The following is a 13181-nucleotide window of genomic DNA, read 5'->3' as shown; positions in this document are numbered from 1 at the left end:
GACTAACTTCTTGGGACCCTCTGAGGGTGACTGATGACTTTGTGCATCTGTCCTTCATTTTCACACTCTTCTTGCTTCACTTGCCTATAGGGCACTATCAGCTGGGCATCCCCATGAAACTTGACCACCCTTGGGCCGTCTCATCCATGGGCACAGCAGGAAGAGAGAGAAGCAAGCACCAGGGCAGGCTCCTTCTACCTCTTTCCACAAGGCTAACAGGCCTGTGACATTCTCAAGCTGGTCAGCATCTTGGAGTTCTAACCAAGCCCTGATGGCACCCTTCATTGACCGTTGGAGGTTGAAGGAGAAGCAGTCTTTGCTAGCAACCTGGGGCTTCTCACCCAGCCATGTTGTTTGGAGTCCCCAGAAGCAATGAAGGATAACGTTGGTGTATCTCACAGGTGCCTCTCTAGTGGCCTTCGCTAGCACCACTGTGGAGCACTGCATGGGCTCTCACAGATTTCTAGGCAGCACAGAGTTTCTTCTCTGCAGATGACTCTCCCAGAAGCCCCAGCCTTAAAGTGTGGTCCAGACCTGAGTGTCAGCCCCTGTGCTACTCTGGCTGAGCAATCTCTGATGACTGCACAGGGCCACAGTAAGCAGGAGGTGAACCTCTCAGGAACTGTTCTCAGGTGCCTAAGGCAGGAACCAGGCCCATCCAGGCCTGTTCCCCTGGAGGCATGGGCTGTGTCACCCCAATAGGTACCAGGCCATGAGGCTTGGCAGGCTCTCTGGAGTGCACTTCTTCACTGTTTAGGGGGGGAGGGCAGCATTGAGCCTGTGACAGCCCCATCCTCACTGACTGTGCCTTCACAGATACAAAGGATTTCCCAGCATTTGAGACTGAGTCTCACTATAGAGTGCTAGTTGACTTGGAACTCTATAGTTGCCCAGGCATGACCCCAGGAGAGTGGTTCCTATCAACCACTCACAGCTGTGGGCACATTCCCATCAGCCACTCCTGCCCTACACTCCTGCCCTACACTCCTGCAAGTTTTTCTTCTGCAAGAGAGAGTGAGGACCACACGATTCCCATTTCTTGCCTCCTTTGTGGCTTACTGGGGGACAGTGCCCCTTTCCCCCCTGCCCCCAGTCTCTGTGAGGCCACTGCCAGCCCTCATGCCAGCTGCAGTGTTCCTTGTCTAGTTCATAGGAACATGGCCAGTGGCATAGGCTGCAGTCAGGAATCCTCAGGCAACTTCATGCCTCTGGGCACTTGGGTGGTCCAGTTGCAGAGCCCCTTTCGCAGGCACTGGCCCACCAGCCTGGTGTTCTTGGTGGTACTTTCGACCATGTCTGTCCTGGTTATGGTCTGCATGGAGGAGCTGTTGCCTGGCTAGCTCTGAGCTCTTTGCCTGGCCACTGGCCGTGCCTTCTGAAGAGAAGGCTAGAACTGGTGGAGGCGTGAGTTGAACACTCCAGGATGTGATGCAAGTACTGAGGACATGGACTAGGGCCTCAAGGATCGAGGATGGCCAGCTCCTTCTAGCAGTGCAGCCTCAGGTTTCCCAGATTCGGGCAGCTGTGGGCACTGGTGGCTCTGCAAGTTTCTGGGCATGGCTGTTTCTGCTGTGTCTATTGGTCACACCTTTTCATGTTGCAGATTCTCTCTACACGTTTTAAACAGGCAGATCAGCCTTTGCCCAGGTCGGGGTGGCAGAGCCAGGCGGCCCCAGCGTGCCCCTGACACATCTTCCTCACCTTCCCTGCCCTTGGCCTTGCAGGACGCCAACAAGGAGAGTGGCAAGGCTTCCAAACCACACAAGGTGGCCAGGGAGCACCGTGAGCGGCCGCGCAAGGACTCAGAGAGCAGGAGTTGCTCCAAGGAGCCAGAGCGCGAGCCCAAGAGTGCCAAGGATGCTGCACGCAAGCTGCCCAAGGAGGAGAAGGCCCCAGTGCCCAAGGCTGCCTTCAAGGAGCCCAAGATGGCCCTAAAGGAAACCAAGCTGGAGAGCCTGTCCCCTAAGGGTGTGTCCCAGCCTCCTACCCTGCCCAAGGCCTCCAGCAAGAGGCCAGCTGCCACAGACTCACCGAAGCCCAGCGCCAAAAAGCCTAAGAAGAGTGGGTCAAAGGGGGCACGGCGTGCACCAGGCACCTCACCCCGTGCCTCCTCCTTCCCTGACAAGAAGGTGGCCAGGGACAAGAGCAGCAAAGGTGACAAGGGGAAAATGGAGAGTGAGCCAAGGGAGGCCAAGCGGACTCTGCAGGCTGAGGACTCAAACTCTGAGGATGAGGCCTCCTTCCGGTCAGAGGTGAGCAGATGGTGCTGGGTGTCCCTTTGCCAGGCTTATGGCTTCCCTGGGTCAGCTCTCCCCTGCCCATGCAGTGGTAGCTGAGCTCCCCGGATGGTATGGGACTTGTAGCACTGCAGTTCACAGCTCTAGTCCTCATGCTACCCAGTGGATGAACAGCTTTGGGGGCTAGGTAGACACTGCTGACTCTTCAAGATTAACCAGATAGTTGACCCCTCTGTGTCCTACCTTTCTGGTGGCCCTACTACCCATCAGGAAGGCATGTTATAGCCAGAGAGCCATACAGAGCTCCTTTTCCTGTCTCCTTCACCTGCCACACAGCAAGGTAGAGGGTGCAGTTGGCCAACTCCTAGAGAGTTGCCTTCTCGTATCAGAGCCCTGGGTAGGCAGCTTTAAAGATGCTCTTAGGGCTATCATGAACTGGTTAGGGGCTTTGTACCTGCCACTCCTGCCACTGTGCTTGTTGGGTGCTAGAACTGTGAGTAGCTTCTAGGGCTCATCACTGGAGCTCTCTGTGGGCTCCAGGCCCATGTGTGGAAGGCAGGCACTGGCTGTGTAGGACTCAACAGCCAGGCTTGAGGCTTGACCTCTGCTGCTCCTCCTCCAGGCCCCGGGAGAGTGTGAGGCTCTTAGGCTGCTGTGGAGCCAGCCCTTCCCGAGAGCTGTGCACTGATGTTTTGTCCCAGGCGGACACTGGGCACTGCCTCTCCAGGGCCACTGCCTCCAGACTGGGGCTGAGGGTAGTAGGCAGTACCTGAGCACCCCAGTCAGCACTGCCACAGCTGCCAGGGCCTCACACAGGCATCAGCTCCTGAGGAAGCTGACACCTCCAAACAGCTGACAACACCCCAGACCTTCCGGTTCCTAGACCATTCGGTTCTAGCCACTACAGGCCCTGTGAGAAGGGCGGCAGCTGTCGTGCTATGGGCACACTTGGCACCTCCTGGCCCTCTCTAGTGAGAAGGATTTCCAGATTCTGTTAATCTCTGTAAGGATGGTGATGGGAGGTCTGCAGACTGCCACTAACCCACTGAGGCCTCAGACAGCACCTGTCCCCAACACTTCCTGGTTTGTGCCTGAGCCTAGTAGGTAGGATGTCCAAGCAGGGACCAGTAGAGCCAATCCTATACAGGTGGGGAAATTGAGGCTTGAATCTAGAGCCTGCCCTGGCCCGGAGCAATGCCAGAGAGCAGCCATTTTCCATCACTTTGTGCCCTTGGGTGTGTGCAAGGGAGGGTGCCTTGGCTCCAGACTGGGTCTGTGAGTTCCACCCTGAGAACTTCAGTGGACAGACTCATGGATACCTGTGGCACGTTCCTAGGCACTGCCACTGGCCACTAGGAAGTAGATAAGAAGAGGCCTTACAAGCACAGCTGGGCTCCAGTGGACTAGGCTGTGGTGAGCCCTGCATAGGATAGTTTTTTTTCTTCAGTCTGGAATGTTCCCTTCCAGGCTTTGCCCAAGCTGAGGTTTTTTGCAGGCTGGGCACTGCCCTGTCCCCTGTTCTGGGCAGGGCTGAGGGTCCTGAGCTCTACCACAAAAGGTATGTCTTATTCCCACTTTACCCTTTGACCAGGGAAGGGCTGTAGCCACTCTGTCCCAGATGAGGGATAGGCTTAGCAGGGCCCATGTTCTGCTTCCCACCATGGCTAGCCTCTTGCTGGTATCTGTGATAACTGAGTATGTATCATGATCGTATCCCCAACACCATATAACACACAACACACACACACACACACACAACACACACACACACACACACACACACTTCACATACCACACACAATGCCCACACTGCACTTCACACACCACACTACTTATCATAAACACGTCACATACCACACACAACACACATGCAGTGCACACAGATACAGCTCACATACTACATACAACACACAGTGCACAATACAGACCTCACATACTACACACTTCACATACTGCACATCACACCACATACACACACTGCATGTGCGCATAATCTAGTCTCCTAGCATTCTCTAGAGAGTTCACACAGTAGCAGCCTCCTGCCTTGTTTGATGTCCTGGCTGTCACTGCCCCCTGGTGGCAAAATCCATCCCTATGCAGCTACAGGAAGACCAGGGAAGGTGTGGCCTGCTTCATAGTATTTGATTCACAAGCTTCAGGCTCTGTGTGAGCTAGGGCAGAAGGCTGTTCTGTGTGCCTCGGGGCTGTTCGGCCCCTTTATGACCCCCTCCTGTGACCTGCAAGATGACATCTCTTCTTTCCCTCTCGTGCTGCCCTGGTTATGGGCTGAAGTCGGCCCAGTCAAGCCCAGCTCACGCCAGCTCCAGCTCTGACTCCAGCTCTGACTCCGACTTTGAGCCGTCTCAGAACCACAGCCAAGGTGAGTCCGACGGGGAGGTGGAGCTGGTGGAAGGGGTAGAGGGAGGAGGCAGGGAGTGGAGGCAGGCCAGCAGGCATGGCCTGGGGAAGAGTACATATGAGTCAGAGAGAGGCATGGCTCTCCTGAGTGACAGGCAAGGTCTTTCTGCTGCTTCAGAAAGACCGAGCCTGGATTTGTACCAGACCCTCCTTTGGTCTGGTGTCCCTTTCCCCTGAGCTGACCTCAGTGCAATGGAGGCCCATGCTGTCAGCCAGGACACATACTTCAGCTCCTGGTGGTGTAGGATTTGTAAACAAGAAATAGTTGTGCTCGCCTAGAAGCAGGTCGGTCCCTGGGGTCTGAAGGCCTGTAGCCATAGAGACCTACTTCCTTCTGACAGACCGTCACTCAGCATCAGATGACAGCGCGTGTGCTAGGCTTGGCTACTCTAGTGGTTCTTCCCAGGGAGGGCTGGAAACTAGGCCTGGCTACTGTTACCTGCCTCAGAGGAGCCTTGGCCTGCCTCCCGCAGTGGCAGCCCTGTTGGGGGCAGGAGCTTGGCTGGGGGATGGGGTCCTTGAAGCCTATACTCTCCAAGGCTCTTATCCGCTGGATAGGCAGGGAACCAGCTGAATTGACATCATGTGACCAAGGTAATTGAGGGCTTTGTGCCCTCTGTTGCCTTGGCAACAGGAATATAAACCAAGATGCCATCTGTAGAAGACTGGAACTAGGTCCCTCTGGAGAAAAGGGGGAGAGTGAACCAGAGTACTGTGTAGGGTTAGTGAGGCACTGGCCATCCTCACAAAGGGGTGTAGGCTGCATGGGGACTCTGGTCCTAGGCAGAGTGTGGGACCTTCACCCTGCTGGGCTGCTTGGGTTCTGAACCTTTGGCTGCTGTGATGGAGAGATCTTGCAGACCACTAGCAGACCAGGAGCCTGAAGCCTGTGAGGAGGGCCAGGAAGGTAGGGTTGGGGAACTTGCTGCAGGTCAGAGGGACCCTGCAGGTGGTGATAAGTCTGGGGTGGCCCTGTGGGAGGCAGCCAGAGCTCAGCTTTCCTCTCCATTTGCCCTCAGGACCCCTGCGCTCCATGGTGGAGGACCTACAGTCTGAGGGGTCAGATGAGGATGACTCATCATCAGGAGAGGAGAGCACCGTCAAGACCAACCCAGGCCGGGAGTCCAGGTGCGTGGGCAGTACAGTCATTCTGGGACCAAGGTGTTGTATAGGCAGCCCAAGTGTAAGGCTTCACCGGTAGGGTCGGGTTGGGGAACTCGGAGCTGGCCAGGTTTCCCTTTAAATCATGGTCTTTCACCACCATGGCTGAGTGTAGCTGCCTGTGGGAGAGCTGGACGTGACAGGTGTGCTGGAGAATGGGAAGCATGGGTTCCCCTATGTCTTTACCCAGGTCCCCAGAATGGGAGATTTACCTGGAGTCTTTCTTTCTAGGCCTCCAACAAGCTGAACACTAGGCTGTGACAGGCAGAGCCAGAGACAGCTAGTACCCGGGCTCCATTAGTCCTACTGTAGAGTAGCGTGCCCCGGGTTCACTGCAGAGAGGTACCAGAAGGCTTGACACATGCTGGTGACAGTCCCTCCCTGATGGACAGGGCTACAGCCTTTGCTCAGATAACACAGTGAACCAGGGCCTGCCCATCCACACAGCACTGCACATCAAGGGCTGTAAGATTCAAGGCTATGGCTTCTGCTCACAGGGAAGGCTGGGTCCTAGGAGCAAACGGGGTAGTAGATTTCCAAGAGTGGCAAGCACAGTCCTGTCTCAAGGAGTCAAAGTTATGTGGGTTCCACGGTGGGGACATCATGTTTATGAAGGGCCCTTGGTGGGAGCTTGCCAGCCATCAGGTCTGCAGTTGTCCCTATTGTCACGAAAGTTTAAAAACGGGTAGGGCTCTCAAACACAGTGTGTTGGCCAGGCTCCATGTCATGTTTTGCTCCCTAAGGATGTTTAAGGTCCAGCACCCTCAGCTGCCACCTGTTGAGCACAGAGAGGGGCAGAAATGGGGGGAACCTAAGGCTGTGCTTGCCTAACCTAAGTCCTGGCCTGCAGCCACGGAGCAGGAGCCCTGGATATAACCGACCGACCGTGGGAGCTGAGGGAGGAAGTGCCAGCCTAGTGGATGGCTCAGTTGGTAAAGTCACTTGCTCCCAGTCCTGACGACCTGGATTTGACCCCATCCCAAAGCGCACATGGTGCAAGAAGGACTAATGCTGGAGACGACGGTGGCCACCAGTCCTACCTGGGTCCCCAAGAGCTTCTTGCCCACTCCCGTCACTGAGGTGACAGAGTGAGGAGGAGGAGGTTAATACTCAGTGAGACCTGCTGGTGTCATGTGATTCCGTAGCACTACCCACTATGGGCTTAGGACATCTGTCACGTTGGCACTCAGGCTGTGCATCATTGTGTGTAACCCTTGCACAGCCTGCTTTGCAGGACTACAGCAGGGTTTGAGACTCATCCCCATGGTCTCTGGTTACTGGAATGTGAAGGGTCAGCCACATGAAGCTCATGAAGCAACTAGGGGCAAGTCCGATGGTCCTGGCACTCAGGGCTGGGCAGGAAGACGTGAATAGGGGGTGTCTCACACCTGCTAGTGTGGTGTAGCATGTCACCTCTGACACCACCCTGCCTGCACTGCAGGCTAAGCTTCAGTGACAGCGAGAGTGACAACAGTGCTGACTCCTGCCTGCCTGGCCGTGAGCCCCTGCCTCCCCAGAAGCCACCCCCTCCGAGCAGCAAGGTGAGTGGAGTCCAGCTCTCAGCGGCTCCCGTGGCTGTCCTGGGAGGGCTGAGAAAGGCACGCTGCAGCTCACAGGTCCGGGGTCCCCACAGGTGACTGGTCGGAGGAGCCCCGAGCCCTGCAGCAAGCCTGAAAAGATTCTGAAGAAGGCTACCTACGACAAGGTGGGGTGTCTGGGCCTGAGGGTGTGGGCAGGTGCTGCCTTGAGCTATGCTCCATTTGGGTACCCCCAGCCCACTGACGTGCTTCTACCCAGGCTTACACGGACGAGCTGGTGGAGCTACACCGGAGGCTGATGGCTCTGCGTGAGCGCAATGTGCTGCAGCAGGTACTGAGCCCTCCCCTCCTAGGCCTGGGCATTGGTACCCAGCACCATTCCCTGAATCCATCAAACCCACCTTACAGATCGTCAACCTGATCGAGGAGACTGGTCACTTCAATGTCACCAACACCACCTTCGACTTTGACCTTTTTTCCTTGGATGAAAGCACTGTTCGCAAGCTGCAGAGCTGCCTGGAAGCCGTGGCCACATGACCCTGGCTGCCACTGTGGAGCCACGGTGGGCATGGTGGGCATGGTGGGCATGGGAGGGGCTAGGCATGAGGGCTGGCCCACCATGGCTTCCACTCCCCTGGTACCACCCCCAGATAACCATGGTGCCCCAGTGCCCCTCAGTGGTTGGTGTTGAAGGGGTGCTGCAGGCCACACTTCCACAGGGTGGGGTGACATAGGACACATGTGGCCTGCAGCCCCTCACTTAGTCTCTGCCAGTTGTCCACTGTAGGTGGAACTGAATGGCAGGTCACTGCCTGGGCCTCTCTTGAGTGGTCAGGATGACCATAGTCTTCCACACAGTTCACAGGCCTCCTTCAGCTGGCCTGCCTCCTAGACTTGAGGGTCTGTTAGCATGGCCAGGACCAACTGGACACACCTGCCTCTGCCATGCAGCCTTGTGTATTGTGTGTGCTCCAGGTGAGTCCAGCACTGGGGAGGCTCCTGCTACCCCTCTGCTGGAGGCACAGAGGAGCTCCCCTCTAGATCCCAGGATGCCACTGCCTCTTGAGGCCCCAGGCCAGTGAACACTACGATAGGCACCAATCTTGGGACCCCAAGGGCCACCACTGCAGCCATGTGCCAGCCAAGCACCCACAGTTCCAAGGCTAGCTGGACTGGTACTCCTGGGCCAGCATTCCCCATGGGCCACCTCCTCTGCTCTCTCACTGATCAAGTCTTTGAACTTTGAAAACACGAGCTTTTGCCAAATATGATAGGATGGTGTGTGTGAGGCGGGCCCAGCCCCAGACTGCTTCTGTTCCTGGCCACATGGCTCTGCCTCTACAGTGCACCTGGAGAGGCTTTGGACCTGTGCCCTGCAAACTGCCAAGGGTCAAGCCAGCCCCCTTCCCATGTCTGAGCCTGGAGTACCACCCCTTCCCCAACTCCAGTTGTTGTCAGTGTTTGTGCCCCAACCAAGTTGTTTGAAAGCGGCCTGAGCCGAAACTAGCTCGCAGTTGCCTCGTTGGTGTTGCTTCCTCCCCAGTGTGGGTTCATCCCTGGAGGCTTGGCCTCCCAGCTCCCTCTCCTTGTCTCTGTCCCACTCCCAGACTATCTGTCAGGAAGATCCTGAACACTCCCGGGGAACCCCAGCCTCTAAGGCTTCCTTTACCCCCAGGGAAGGAGAAGGCCTCTGCCTGCAGCCCCTGTTCCCACTCCCTCCAACTGGGGGAGACAGGGCTCAGGCCCCACACCTCTTCCCACACAGGCCGACAATACTCTCCATCAGGTGTTCTGCAGCCTCTAAGCCTTTGCATTGTGGCAGCTGTTGGCCTCCACATGGAGTGCGCCAGGGTCCCAAACAGCCTCAGCCCAGGGCACTATTCTTCCTTTCACGGTTGCCAGCGGCCCAGCTCTTCTGCTGCCCTGGGCCTTGGTGTCTAGTCCTTCCAGATGCTTCCAGGACCCTCCTGAAAGCACCACCCATCTCTTCAGTTACCTCCTCTGGCCGGAAGGTCACACCACTGTCCTCCAGAGCCACTCTGGGGCCCATACTGACTGTCTGGAAGCCTAAAGAAGCAGCCTGCAGCCAGAGCCCCGAGGGCTTTAGGGACTTGTCCATAGGAAGGGGTGGCACCATGTCTGCCCACGGTCAGTCCCTGTGCTGCAGCCTCCTGAACCAGTTCATGACACTGAGTGCAAAAGGTATTGGATACCTGTCCCTCCCCAGGGCTTCACAAGACATGTCTTCATGAATAGACATGTCACTGGCCCAGATGAGCCCTGGCCAGAGGGACCAGGAGAGCTGTGTTTGTAATGAGCTGCAGGGCCATTTGTCCCGCATTTTAAACTTTTTTTTGTTAAATTGTGAAATGATGGAGGAATTTTATAGAAAATAAAGTGAGATGGGAGCAGTGGGTGGCCTGCCTTCAATTCAGTGAGGAATGGGAAACAGCTGTATGGGAGTCTGTTTAGAAGGGTGCGCCACATCTATGCTGTTCCCTTGCAGTCAGGTGGTAAGGTCTGGTTACAGCACAGTGGGGTCCTGGGGGGATGGGTGGGCCGGCAGGAGGGTGGAGTTGGGAAGGAGAGCACCTCCTGCAGGGACTCTAGAGCCCATGAGCCTCTGACATCACTCACACTGGGCCCATTTTCCAGACATGAGCTCCACCCAGAGGACCATGGGTGCATGAATGGCACACACTTGAGTAGCACAGTTCTAGAAGTCCACATCCTTGGCTACTATGTCCACAGGGCAGCCCCCTCTTGAGTTCTTTTAGCAGGTGGAAACTGGTGATTCACCCAGGCACAACTCAACAGCACTTAGGCAGGAGTAGGTCGTCTCACAGCTTGTCAGTAGCCAGTGTCCCACTCCTGTCTGCTAAAGATGAGTCTGCAGGTCTCTGGTTGGATCTGAACATCAGTTGTAGAGTGGCCTCTGCACAGGTGACACCCTGTGGTTAGTGCTCAGCCCTTAAACAGACTCTTCTGGAGTCCCTGGAGCTTGACACTGCCATCCCAGACCCTTCACTGACCTGACTTGTCATCACCCTTGGGTGGCAGAGTCAGAAAGAGATCCGTGGGTGACTCAAAAAGATGAAGGCTGGGACATGGATGTTAAAGAGCTGCCCTGCAAGCTCAGGACCTGGATTTCCAGAAGCCACATGGAGCCAGGTGCATTTGTCCAGGGCCTTTTAAGATGTCATTCATATCCCCCCTGTGTGTGTGTGTGTGTGTGTGTGTGTGTGTGTGTGTGTGTGTGTGTGTGTGTGTGTGTGTGTGTGTGTGTGTGGGTGGGTGGAGGAGGCTGGATCCCGTGAGCCATCCAGGATGGGCTCTGAGGACCACTGGGACCTGGGAGAGCAGCGCGTGCTCCTCCCCACGGAGCCCTCTCTTCACCCCCAGCTCCAAGGCAAGGGTTTCTGGGGCTGACTGGGCCAGTGCAGTGTAACCATTTTCAGGTTCAGTGAAAGGCCCTGTTGGGAGGGAGCGAAGAAAGGATTTATCTGAGGAGGGTTTGACCACCTCCACAGGCATACGTGTACATGAAGTTTTTATTAGAAACATGTATGCACACAAATTTTGAATTCTCTAAATTTGTATTACTTAGTAAAACTTATTGGCAATTTAGGTCACTGAAGAGGACTGTCTGTAACTGTAACAAGTAACTTGAGATTGGGTAATTTATAAAGGAATGAAAAAGGCCCGTGTATCTTACAGTTCAGAAAGCTACTTCCAGTCAGACCACTGCACCAGCTTGGCTTCTAATGAAGCCTTTATGTTCTACAAGTGGCCAAAGCGCAGGTGTGTGTGTGCATGAAGAGAGAGAACCGAGCTCCCATAACATGTTCCCATAAGGAGAGCAGGAAGCAACTCCTGAGAAATCTGCTCTCCCCCAAAACCTCCCAGCAGCCCCACTGAAAACCAAGCTCAGTGATGTCACTGATGAGTCATGCTCAACCCGCAGCCCGGTCCACACTCATTTCCTCAGCCAAGTCATTTCCTGCCTACCCACAGGTCATTCTTTGTTACAGACAATATATAGCCCAGGCTAGCCTTAATCTGATCTCCCTCTCCCTTCTGAGTGCTGGGCTGAGAGGTGTGTACCCACACTTTGGTCTGTGTGATGCTGGGGGTGGAGCCCAAGGCACACTAGACGAACGTTCTGCCTACTGAGCTGCAGCCCAGCCCCTTAGCACTGTTTACTAAATTGACTCCCATGAAGGAGCTGGGATCACTGAGGGATTATCAATGGCATTCTCACGAGAACCTTATTAGTTCCCTAGAGACCGCCTTCTCCTCCAGTCTCAGCATACTCTTCCTGGTGTATTCTAGCCAGTGTCAGTGACCTTATTTATGAGAATCAGGCAACTTGGCCAAAATGGCCATGTTACTTGAGCTACCATAACCTCTCCTTGAAATATTACCAGCCTCAAGTGTTTTCTTACAGCAGCAGCATGAACCACTACAGTCTTCTCACACAGAGGTCTCCATGCTTGATGATGGTTCCAGTAGTAGGGTTTCTGGTCGGCCAAACAGGGTTGTCTGTATCTGCCTCTTTCATGGTCCCATCATCTCCGACTCCTGATAGATACAAGAACTGTCCATATTCAGCTTTTTTTCTTGAGGAGAGAAGTGGCTTCCAAGCTACACACAAGTCAGACTAGGAGCCAGAAATATCTGTGCACTTGCTTTGTTGGTCACAACTTCCTGAGTAACTGAATGGGTGTTTACCCACGACAGACCAGAGATGTCAGCTTAGTCAAGATTGCCAGGGGCTGGGGAACTTGGAGCTCACCCCATTGAGTGCTGACTCCAGTGCTGTATCCGTGGGGATCCGTGCATGACTCCTGGCCTACAGCCTCCTCTTCCTCCTCCTCCACCCCAGCAATTATGTCTGCATATATGATGTGTGGGCAGGGCCTTGGGAAACTTACTTCCAGAACCTTCCAAGTGTCATTTCCTACATTTTAATGAACCTTACAGGAGGGCTACAGGACACACTAGGGAATGCACTCCCATTTTCCCTGTTGTAAATTCTGTGTACCTTTTGCCCCAGCTGACAGGATGTCACCTGACCAAGTAAGTTACTGTGGTCCCTTCCGGCCCCATCAGAACTTACACAGCTCTGTGTCCCCAGGGCTACCCCAGTACATGCTCTCTGGAATGCATCAAGAGTTCAGGATTGTTGCTGAGTTTGTGGTGTTGAGAGCTGGGGCAGGGGTGAGGAGGTGGGGGTGGCATCCCCAGTTGGTTCTGATTAAGACAGCATGAGATCTCCTGAGTCTACCCACTAAACCCCATGCACAGGGGCTGCTGTCAGGTCCTTTCGTGTACCTCAAGGCTCTCAGCTGTGAGCATTTGCACTGTCTAAAGAACACTATAGGTCCCAGCAATTCCTCAACTTTGCATTTAGCACAGTGTGTAAATGGGCTAGAGAGACTCGGTGACTAAGAGTGCTTGCTGCTCTTGTAGAGGGTCCAAGTTTTCAGTTCCCAGCATCCACATGAGAACACCTCCCCCCCCCACACACACACAGTGGGAGGCTGGGTTGTGGCTGAGAACGTTCTTAGTCTAAGGACCTAATACTCCAGACCAACTATAACAAAAGCTTTCAATATAAGAACAGAGTCTAGGGTGGGGGCCCTTTCAGTTTGGGAGTCTTGATTGAGGTGTCAACATGAATTCTGAATCAGGAGTCTGGCATCTGTGTCTGCAGGTCCCTGCAGAGTGTTGTGCTGTGTCCTGGCCTTCTACCCACTTCCCATGTGTGACAACAGCCACATGTGCCCAAATGTCATCTAGTAGTGTCACTTGAGACACTGAGAGC

At 54.8% G+C, this 13181-nt stretch overlaps 1 protein-coding gene across 3 annotated transcripts in view; it reads left to right on the top strand.

The window, feature by feature from the left end:
- The window catches only part of Mllt1 (MLLT1 super elongation complex subunit), a 44903-nt gene extending 35138 nt beyond the window's left edge, over window positions 1–9765 (top strand). For all 3 annotated transcript variants that reach the window (XM_032900787.1, XM_032900788.1, XM_032900789.1), the window contains 7 exons: window positions 1725–2252; window positions 4530–4617; window positions 5675–5783; window positions 7258–7357; window positions 7450–7521; window positions 7614–7685; window positions 7763–9765. In XM_032900787.1, coding sequence (XP_032756678.1) covers window positions 1725–2252; window positions 4530–4617; window positions 5675–5783; window positions 7258–7357; window positions 7450–7521; window positions 7614–7685; window positions 7763–7891 — 1098 coding nt within the window. In that variant the 3' untranslated portion in view covers window positions 7892–9765. The remainder of the gene's footprint in view (window positions 1–1724; window positions 2253–4529; window positions 4618–5674; window positions 5784–7257; window positions 7358–7449; window positions 7522–7613; window positions 7686–7762) is intronic.
- The last annotated feature ends 3416 nt before the right edge of the window (window positions 9766–13181 follow it).

This window comes from Rattus rattus, chromosome 4, assembly GCF_011064425.1.
Source record: "Rattus rattus isolate New Zealand chromosome 4, Rrattus_CSIRO_v1, whole genome shotgun sequence".
NCBI classification, from domain to species: Eukaryota; Metazoa; Chordata; class Mammalia; order Rodentia; family Muridae; genus Rattus; species Rattus rattus.
The sequence above is the reverse complement of the archived record's forward strand: the minus strand, read 5'-3'. Positions and strand labels throughout refer to the sequence as shown.